At 42.7% G+C, this 10,872-nt stretch overlaps 1 protein-coding gene across 1 annotated transcript in view; it reads right to left on the bottom strand.

Annotated features, from left to right (window-relative positions):
• Window positions 1–1,741: 1,741 nt before the first annotated feature.
• LOC113215334 (protein madd-4-like) overlaps window positions 1,742–10,872 on the bottom strand; it is a 25,587-nt gene continuing 16,456 nt past the window's right edge. Inside the window, exons 16-20 of the mRNA XM_052274790.1 lie at window positions 9,908–10,088; window positions 9,513–9,833; window positions 7,825–7,973; window positions 6,833–6,980; window positions 1,742–4,892 (exon numbers count right to left, since the gene is read on the bottom strand). Of these exons, the coding sequence (XP_052130750.1) occupies window positions 4,777–4,892; window positions 6,833–6,980; window positions 7,825–7,973; window positions 9,513–9,833; window positions 9,908–10,088 (915 nt within the window). The 3' untranslated portion in view covers window positions 1,742–4,776. The remainder of the gene's footprint in view (window positions 4,893–6,832; window positions 6,981–7,824; window positions 7,974–9,512; window positions 9,834–9,907; window positions 10,089–10,872) is intronic.

Here is a 10,872-nt window from a genome sequence, read left to right as displayed (position 1 = left end):
CGCGCGTTCAGTGGGGCACTTAGTAGTGGCGCGAAGTTTCGTGCTTCGAATTTGTGTCAAAATATCCGATACCACAGGCTAGCTTTTTGTCTGATTCCAAGTCGAAAAGAAGACCTTTTGCTTTCCAACGGAGATGCGTCACAAAACGTCAGGTTGAAGTATTAATTGTGTCTAAAAATACGTCATAGTGATGCGAATTTTCATCATGTTGACGGTTTGTGACCAATCTCTGTTAGTTGGCTGGAGGAACAGTCACAAATATTAAATTTACGACACATAATGGAAAATTTTCTGAACATTAAACATACTATTTTCACTGTGCTTACTATCGCGTTTTATCTGCTAAGAGTAAATGGGCAAAAACATGTGATGCAGAGAAGTTTTTTTGTATTTCGCAGTGGGTGCTTTACGGATTGCTAGGTCATGCCATTATGGTGGTTTGTTGTGAGTAATGTGGCCGGATGCGATGGTTTCACAACAATCTTTTATTGATGGTCTTACAAGGTATACCATTCGATGTATGGCGCGTTTACACTGCTTACCACTAGATAGAAGGCGCTGGAGAGCGGCGGTCTCTACATCCACTTTGCACTGAGTTTTGTTTTAATTTCAGGTAAACACAATATACAAATGAATGAAAGGTTCGTGAAAAAACAACAAATATGGCTAACAATCATGCCTTCATTTTAAAACCTTTGACATAAAATCACACATAAGTTTTGATTTAGCATATATTGAAACTTTTTAAAAACAACCAACTCCAAAAGCCGTGCTTAAAAAAGGTAATGTGTGGGGCTGCATCAGCTTAAACGGGAAGCAGACAGCAGACACCAGACAGCAGATAGTAAATACAGATTATTTCAAAACTAAACGTCCAATTTCGTCATGAAATCTTATTATTATAATTCAAATTTTATTTTCTGAACTTAAAAAATATAAATATGCATACAAATCAGGTGTAATCGGGAGATGCTGTTCGCTGTCGTGCTATCATGCTGTTCCGACAGCTCCGACAGCACCTCCCGATTTGACCTGATTTGAGCACATGTTTATAATTTTAAAGTTCAGAAAATAAATATGAGAGACCAACAAAAGATTTTCATGCTAAAATATTGATGAAAATTGGTATAACCGCCGGTATTTACTATCCGCTGTCTGCTGTTTGCTGTCTGCTGTTTGCTGTCTGCTTCCCGCTTAAGCTGATGCAGCCTGGGTGACCTTGGGATGAGTTGTGGCTGAGAGCGCCTGGTAGGTAGGCGGGCCCGCCGAACAGACTCGCCGTGCGCCCCCGACATGGCGGCGGTACCCAGTGAGTAGGTGACCTCAGGACGAGTTGTGGCTGAGGGCGCCTGGAGGGTGGGTGGGCCCGCCAAGCAGCCCTCGTCGTACGCCCGCTGCCGTACCCAGTGAGTGGGTGACCCCGGGATGAGTTGTGGCTGAGGGCTAAGTTGTGGCTGAGCGCCTTGAGGGTAGGCAGTCCTTTCCAAGCTGTTTTTGTGTTGGTGTTTACGCATCCGGGGTCTTTCGGCTCGTCACGGACTATGTGCAGAGCATGTCCTTACCTTCTGGTTACACCCTGAAGGCTTTGGATTCCATATTACCCGAAAAAGGGTGTTCTATAGTCGGGTCGGATTAAGCTGACTCTGGCCGCCGGGTTTGGGGCCACAATTTTGTGGCCACAAGTAGGAACGTGCAGAAAACTTAGCATAAGTCATTGGAATAGGGCGATGAAAAGAAGAGATGAGACAATCAACTTGATTTATTTGAAAATAAAACTTAACAACCATGTTAAATAGAGTATTTTGTATGAAGGCGTTTCTAATTTTTTGCAAGTAGTGTTCGACTTGGTAACCCTTTCAAAAGAGCTCATGTTCATTGATGTGATAAGAAAGGAACTTCTACTTTCGTCACTCAAGGAGTTATTTCATTTGTCGGCTTGTAGAGATTACAAAAATGATCAGTTGTCTTTACACTCTTATGCCGGGTTTTTGATGGATTTTCTTAGTTATGTCTGATATATATGTTATCTCGAATGGGATGTTTACGAGGCTCCACAAGGTGCAACATCAGCGAACTATTAAATTTGGTTAATAAACACAGGAAACCTTGCTACATAACACAAGGGTAACAGGATGCTGGTTGCCCATGAGAACCACGAGAACTAATGCGAAACCGTGAAAACCCAACCTCGAAAGCAAATGCTGGATTTAGACTTGTTAAAACCTCGGCTGCCATACAAATATTTGATAGCAAATTATTATTTGAAAATATATCTAAATAGTTAAATCTGAAACGAATGATTATATACTTCCAAGTATATTCTTTTAACACTGTAAAATGCTCGTAAACTATATTCTTTGCAACGTTGCAAAGAATTTTCTAGGTTTTCATTGCAAAGAATCAGTTTGTTCTGACGAAAACAATTTTTTGCAAACTGTCAGGATCCTTGGCAACAATGTGTTCGCATTGCAAAGAAATAGTTTGCAAGACTGTGAACAGCTACTTCGTATTAAAATGCTCCACAATTCTTTACGAGCCGCAAAAGAAATCGTTTGCAATAGGAACCTATTATTTGCAAGCAGTTTTCAGTGTAAGGTTTGTACGTAAGGTGTACGTAACGTTCACAGACCACCGTAAACACCCATAAAAAACCATATACGACATAAGCCAACTGAAGATCTGACAGAACATAAGAAAGTCCATCGTGAACATGGCATAAATAATGGAATTGTGAATTATGGTAAGTATTACATCAGGATAGTAAACTTAACATTTTACCTGGGTCACATAGTGATCGGAACTTAAAACGTTCATGGCCCTTATGATCATATGTATTATTGTAATAAATACTTTTACTATACCATACACCGCAACACATGTTTCTGTTGGCGGGAGCTTTGGAATGATTTACAATAGAGGAATACTTTCATTGTCATTAACATATACAATACAAGCTGGTAAGAATAATTTTGTAGTACATAGTATAAATAAGTAATCTTGTAATATTTCCCCAACCAGCAGAGCCATTTTTCTTTGTAGGTAGCTAATGTGAGTCTATAGGCTGATTTAACTGATGTTTAACAGTGGTTCATGGAAGAGGTTGAAAAATGTACTGCTCAGCAAATTTATATTATATTTACAAATGTGCAAGACCTCACCTCATTGGCTGAAAACATTCAGTAAATCGCGTCCATTCACTTTTATAGATATTTTTTCAATTTAAAAAAAAAAAACGAGGAACATACATCTTTTCTTTAAAATAATTCAAGTTTACAGTGGTACTTCTCTCAAATTTGTGAGACTAGTGTACAAAAGCCACTAAGTGAAAAGATCAGTTTACTTTCATAAGAATTTCTTATAGGTATACATAAATTTAGGACTCTAAATAAAGAATCAAAATAGCTTAAATTCAATCTGAAATCCACCTATTTAACTATTCTCAATCTATCAACAGATATGTTCTTTTAAGGCCCAGACAGAGGCCTTTTGTCCGCGCCCGCGGTCTTAGTTTTACGCCCCGATAAAGGAAGCTATTATCCGCTCATTGGCGCTATTTATCGTTCTCTAACCATGTGGCAGTCCCTAGACCCACCCAAGCAACTCTGATTTTTTAAATGGAAAATTAATAAATAAAAAAAAATAATCAGAAGCAGTTCGACATGAGTCTCATGTCAATCCGTTCATACAAATTTGAGATAATTCGGGTGTATCGTTGACATTTAACAAAAACCTGAACGCCAAATACAACCTGATCAAACAATAAAGAGCAATTTCACAGATGTGAGAAAACAGTAGCCGGCCCCAGATCGCCTGAAGGCAGGAACTTTAGGCAACAGAACGTTTGACGCTTAATCTTCCCTCGCGCTAACTCGAAGGATGTTTATGTTTTTGTGAGGGCTGCTGACGACTGTGATTTTCAAATGTACTGCCTTTCGTTTTAAGATTAAATCAGAAATGTTCGACAACAAAATTAAATGGCATAAAATAAGCTACATTTTTGATAAATTATGTGAATGTCACACAAAAACTGTCATTTTAAGCGTTGTTTCTTTTACGGGGGCTTTTAACGCATCGGCGGTGGAATTCGTTTACTTGCTTATTCACTAAACGTGAAACAAACCCATTCGTAGTCAAATGTTCTGGTCACAACTAAAGGGGTTTCTATCTTCTCACTTTCCAGTTCCATATGCAGGATAATTTTTTAAAAAATGCGGTTGTAAATACAAAAAAAAAAATTAAAAAAATCACAAGAAAACATTAAACACTTATTGCGTGGAATCCAATTACGTACACCTTATAACAGTTGAAGCTCTTAATTTGTCTAGATATTTTGTACATTCGTTTACGAAAATCATAAAACTTGACAGATTGAAATGATTGGATTTTTATCCCTCTGAGTAGAACTTCAGGGTGAAAATATTGGTGCGATGAGAAAAATTAGAACAGTATTCTGTAAGCTATGATAATTTTCACAAAGGCAGATGCTGCTATGCTGTAAACAAGTAGCTATCTAGACTGTTTTAACACAGGTTGCCACAGACTGAGGAACAAAAAAAATAATTCATAATCTGCTATGATGAACACAGAAAGGCTTTAAAACAAGAAATCATACGGATATTATTGTACTAGAACTTAAAATTATTATATACAACCTTAATGCTATTTTTTGTAGATGTAATGAGGCTTACAATACCTTATAGGCATGATTGTTATTACTTTAAATAGTATTACGATTTTATTGCAGTCAGTACACTCCAGTTTTTGTCAGGAATCTATTTAGCCACGATTTGATTGACAAGAAAGGCAGCATTGTGTTTGGTATCGTTGTAACCTGCAGAGATTCATAGCTCGAACTGTTGTGCAGTACTGAGACTCGTCTCGACATTCCCCCCCTGAAAAAGAACAACAGATGCTTAGATTCGAAGTCTATGCTATTGAAATGCTCAAGATCAACAAAGAGCCGAGAATCGGTGTATCAAACGCCAGACACATGAAGGAGAAAACTCCCTAAACCGTTCAAAAACTTGTTAATTACCAGCGAAAGTTTAGTTAGTTTTGTTAGCAGCACATTTTGTTTTACAAATGTGTCGTCAAATAAAAACATTGCAACGCGCCCTAACAAGAGCCGATCTGCTGCGGCGCGCCGAATACAAAAACGCCGATCTGCAACACCCCGGATACACAAAAGCCTATCTGCAAAACAAGGGGTGCAGCCCTGCTTCACCTATGCGTGGTTTGCAAGTTACTAGGAGACATTAAGGACAATCTGAGCACACGGAAAGAATCGTACAGGCATGTCGTTTAGTTATGGACCGCAAAAAGTTAGGCAGAATTCGTTAACGAGCGTATCCAGAGTAATAAACACGCGTTTTAAGGTATCCCGCAACCCACGTTCTGCAGGTTGGTTATTGTGTATTCGGAGCGTTGCAGATCGGCTTTTGCGGGGGGGTTTCCACTCTCCCAAATCGTGGCCCGACTACTCCCTATTTCCTATATTACCTCTATTACCTATGTATTACCTCTCTATTACCTCTATTACCTCTCTATTACCTCTCTATTACCTCTATTACTTCTATTACGTAACCATTACGCGTCTATTACACGACTATTACAAGAGCGATACATTGCCTTCACCGTCGGATTTTTGCTCTAGATTATCGTAGCAGCACCAAAGACTGCCAATAATGTCGTCCGCCGGCCGGTGCGTCGTACTTCCCCCTTACCCCCTCTCACATCCGTCTATCCGAGCGACTTCTAGACAACACGAAGTATCGCCAAAATCGGAGGTACACAATGTCTCAGAGACGTCGTGGACAACAATAAAAACACCTTTACACCTTTTCCGTTTACATTACCTTTAAAGGAGGCTCTTATCTCCCAAAAATTATTTTTGGTACATTTGTCAATAAAATTGTTTCTGCGCCACTGTAGGTGTAAGGGATGGAACCTGAGGGTATATTTCTCATCACAATGGATGGTTTAACACATTAACAATATTCGAATGAAATGAACATAACTTTGAATGAACATAACTTTGAAGTGGTCCCAAGTGTGTACCTTTGTTTTCATAGGATTTCTTCTTTTAAAGTTATCGCGCAGGATTTCTCCGGAGAAAGTGGTGATAAAAAACTGGTCAATAGCTTGTTTGTTTCAGTTCATCAAGGACTACAGAATGGCAAAGGGGCTTAACTGAATTTTGAAAAATAATTTTTTTTCATAATACGTGGCTTTTGAAAATATATTTTTTTACTCAAAATAGAGAATAATTTTTATTTTTCAAAATTCAGTTAAACCCCTATGTCAATCTGTAGTCCTTGATAAACTGAAACAAACCAGCTTCTGACCAGTTTTTTATCACCACTTTCCCCGGAGGAATCCTGTGTGTTAACTTTAAAAGAAGATATCACATGAAAATAAAAGTACACACTTGGGACCTCTTCAGAGATAAGTTCATTTCCATCTGATATTGTTAATGTGTTAAGCCATCCCTTGTGTTAGTGTCCCGAGGGCCACACTCAGGACCCCCGCATTATCATGAAACACTAGTACCGCATAGAACACAAATTGCGTTAATTAATCAACACGCAAGATCAGTTGTCTTGTAAGTCAATGTTCCCCAACCACGGCCTACCTTATTCACACATTTATTTAAACTTTTCTTTGGAAGTTGAAAAAAGCCACCACTGTTATTGATTTATTACAACTAGAACAGAAATCAGTTAGTTTTTAAGCTGAAAGTGGAGTAAAATCTGCTCTGGACGCAATTCAGTAAACAGGATCTGTGACTCTTAGCATCATAGGATTCTATGATAGTCTCGATGATAGTACGGACCTTGCCCACACGGAGGAACCTTGCAGGACTTCATGACGACAGGGCGAGGCTGTTCGCGGCAAGCGTTGCCGGCTGCCTTCTTCGTCCCAAACCACACGCACTGGAGAATGCGATGTTTCACTCCGGATGTGCCGCATCTTGCTGCACACTGTAACCCAACGAAAAACAATTAATGCATTGGAAATGATGAAGTGATATGTATCACGTCTCAACAGAGTGACGGACTTTATTGTTGCCCAATGTATTCAACCGTGTACACCCAGAAAGCCGTATTGGTTCACAAGCAATAATTCTTTTAACCGAACGAAGAGCATTTTGCAGTTGATTTGAGAGAATTTCTCTTGTGCTAAGATAAAAACTCTTGATTCAAGCACAAAATGAAGTCATTGAATTAAGCGTTTATTGCATGGGGTCCAAGTTTATTTGGTACATAAATCAAGCGTTTTTGTCTCAGTACAAGAGAACTTGTTCTCAACTCAAGTGTAAAATACTCTCTATTCGATAAAGAGAATTTTGACCTTGCACGAAGAAAACGGATTTCTGAGTTTACTCGTACTCGTGCGTAATAATGTAAATCCACCACTGAGAAAAATTTGAATTGATTTATATACATCCACCTCGTCAAACGCGCCATACGAATGGAACGGTGCTGTACAGAATTTACTTTAGCAAATTTCTAACTAAAGGGGGAAGCCCTACTTAATTTTAGCATATTGACTAACCCGAGTGAACCTTTCACTAACAGCTTTATCAGAATTTTACTTAAAAATAGGAAGAACCTGTCTTACAATTACAGATGCGGTGTTTACCGGTCTGGACTTTCTAATAAACCAATAATAACAATACTACGTGAAGATTTCGTAGTTATTGACATATAATTGAGCTCCTTAATGTCCCCACCGGGGAAATAATACTCGTTCTTTTTACCGACGTATGGATTTAAAAGATAATGATATTAAAAACGAGTAAAAGTATCAGACACTTTACACTACCTCTGACCACTCGCCGACTCTCCACGTTCCCTTGCAGCGGTCGTTGTAACACTCAAGTCGGACAGGGGGCTTCTCCGACTCGTCGCACAGGGTGGGTTCTACCACTGTATCATTAGGCAACTTGCACTCAACGTCTCTACGCTGCATAGCTGCAAGACAATACAACACGAGTGAGCGATGCAACGGGCATGCAGTTCTATGCACACCTACTGTTAAGACATTTTCTCACAATTCCAGAAACCAAAGTAATGTATCCAGAATTTTGTAAGAGAGTTAAAATAAAATCAAGATGCAAGGTTTCTATTACAAATCTCTAGAAATAGTGAGTGAGCGCCGAAGCTCAGGCAAGCCCACCAAAGCGGGTATGCGCGTTGATTGCCTACGGCGTGAGCGCTAAGGGCGCTGAAGCATGAGCAAGTACTACAGAGTGGTCCACGACCCCTTCTTCCACTTTTCTTATATTCACCGAGACGCAGGCGTGCGGGCAGGTTGCACAATAGCACTGGGCCATAAGACCCCACAGTGAAAGACAGACGACGGGTCCTTTTAACGTCGTCCGACCTCCCAGTGACGCTTCAACGCGCTTCGTCTGGTCTCGTCTGGTCTCCTTATGACACTGACTGCACTGCTTTTTCCAATTACGAGGTTGGATAATGATTTTGCAGTAGAGAAAAAGTAAAAATTATATGTGCTCCTTGATCTTTTAGCGAGGATGTAACAACTAATGTAATCCGGCTGACAGCCGTTAGGTAATCCGGCAGGTGTAATCCGAAAAAAAAATCGAAAAAATACAAGGTAATCTGGGGAACTGTTAGGGTAATCCAGAGTAATTCTAGAGAAAAATAAACGGTATCGAGAGGATACTCCATAGATAATCCGGTTAATCCGTAATTCGGCTGACACAAATTTTGACAGTCGTTTCCCCCTCATCTCTTAGATACATTCACACTCAAATAAGTTCCTCTGTGTATGATTTATTTTGTAATTTACCAATCACAAAATGTTCTGTACATGTAGAACGTCCAACTCTTGTTCGTCGTTCAATTCTAAGTCGCAGTGCTTATTCACAATTTTGAATTGCAATTGTACGACATCTTTCATGAAAATTTTTCATCTTTTTACGTTTTTTTTAGTGCCGAGGAAAAAATATAGTATAACGATATAATCAGTTTTCTCATTTCGTATATCGCACTGATAATCCGTATCTTTTTTTCTACTGTTGTTCGACAGTCGTACAACAGTTCTGTGCTGCTATGGCAAAAAAGCTTATCCGAGCGACCGCTGCTGAAAATGACTTGGTCGGCAGGAGGCTGCGAAGAAAGACTCAGTTGCTGGGCTTTTCCTATCTGAGTCTTTCTTAGCAGCCTCCTGCCGGTCAAGCCGTTTTTAGTGGCGGTCGCTTGGCCAAGCCTTTCGTTCAGGAAGGTATCGATACAGGCGTGCGGAGGAGTTGCATACTCGCACGCCTGTGTTCGGTATAGAACAACCAGTAGCCAGAACGGCGCCCATGAACCACACTGCAGCAAAGGAAGCACAAACGCAAAGACACTTTTGAAAAGAACAAAGGGTGTCTTTAAGCCGGTACCAGGTTAGATAACAATAATGTGTGATAACAATAATAAGTGCTCGGCAGTATAACATTTGCTCATTGAACGATGTGCTCGTCTAGCCCTGGCGAGAGTAAATACCCGTGTTCCAGTCGAAGCAACGACTGTCCTCGCAGGTGGACCACTCGCCCGCGACCCAGCGCGGGCAGTCCTCGGTGCCGCAGCGCTGGAAGGTGGTGGGCGCGGGCTGGCCTGCGTCCTCGCAGAGCATGGCGTCCACGGTCTGCGTGCTGGCGGCGGGGCTGGCGGCGGGGCCGGCGCTGGGGGGCGCGGCGCCGCGACCCGAGCGCACCGTGCACTGCGCGCCACGCAGCTGGAAGCCGTTGCCGCCGCACGACTCGGAGCAGTCGGACCACGGCGTGATGACCCACTCGAAGCGCAGGTCGGCGGCCGCGGCGGAGCCTGCGAGCGGGGCGGCCCGGTGAGACTCGCGGCAGCAGGCCGAGTTCACAAGTAGGAGACACACTCTACTGTACCTTTCCCGAGCAGCACTCCCGCACCGCCTGCCTGCTCCGTGGTGGCGTCATCCGGGTCCTTCTCCACGAGCAGTGCCGGCCTCTGCGCGCCCTGGGTCTGGGCCGCCGGGGCGCCCGGGTCAGGCCGCTGCTCGAGCTGGGACAGTAGCGGCGGCAGCGTCGACACCCGGTCGGACAGCACCTGCCGCGGGAAAGAGAGTGGCGGAGAATGACGTCAAGGACTCTAGAAACTGGAGCGGTGCGCGGGAACAGGTGCTGTGCCCGTGCGGTAGAGGCCCCGGATCGGTGGCTTCTCCTGACCCAAGCTATTTTGGCTTATTTTCCCGCCCACCCAACCCAGTCTAGACCAATGCGACCCATACGCATGTCAGTTGGGTCTGTCAGACCCACCACGGGCCACATGGGTCCAGTCTGCGCGAGCCTGGACCCACCTGACCCGTCTGGGTCGTTTGGGTCGGCCTAGCAAAATTTCGTCTCCCGCCGCCCCGCATCTCCCTGCCCCTCGCCTGCAGCCGAGTGCAGCGCCAGCTGGCGGTGACAGGTGCAATGCAACCTTTGGGTCGCTTGGGTCAAGCGAACCACGCTGAACCCATTCCGGCCCAACCCGCGTAAAAAACTTATCCGTGTTTTGGACGCATTTTCGTCATTTTTCACCTGTCTGATTACGACCAGCATACTACGAATATACACTGGAAACGCAAGTGTGTGAATGTCGCTCACTTGCAGGTGTGTGAATGTCCATTCGTACTCTTAGGGGGGGTAAACGTGTGAATTTTCTAGGAGAAATTCACATGTTTACGCCCCCAAGTGTACGAATGGATATTCACACACCTACAAGTGAGCGACATTCACACACTTGCGTTTCCAGAGTACGACGAAGTATCGAGGTATTCCGTCGTATTCCAGTTCGTTTGCCGCCGTATCTGGGTCGTGCGGTGGTCGTGCCACTGGTCAAATTCACGACG

This window comes from Frankliniella occidentalis, unplaced genomic scaffold (assembly GCF_000697945.3).
Source record: "Frankliniella occidentalis isolate FOCC.00 unplaced genomic scaffold, Focc_3.1 Scaffold8, whole genome shotgun sequence".
In the NCBI taxonomy this organism is placed as follows: domain Eukaryota; kingdom Metazoa; phylum Arthropoda; class Insecta; order Thysanoptera; family Thripidae; genus Frankliniella; species Frankliniella occidentalis.
The sequence above is the reverse complement of the archived record's forward strand: the minus strand, read 5'-3'. Positions and strand labels throughout refer to the sequence as shown.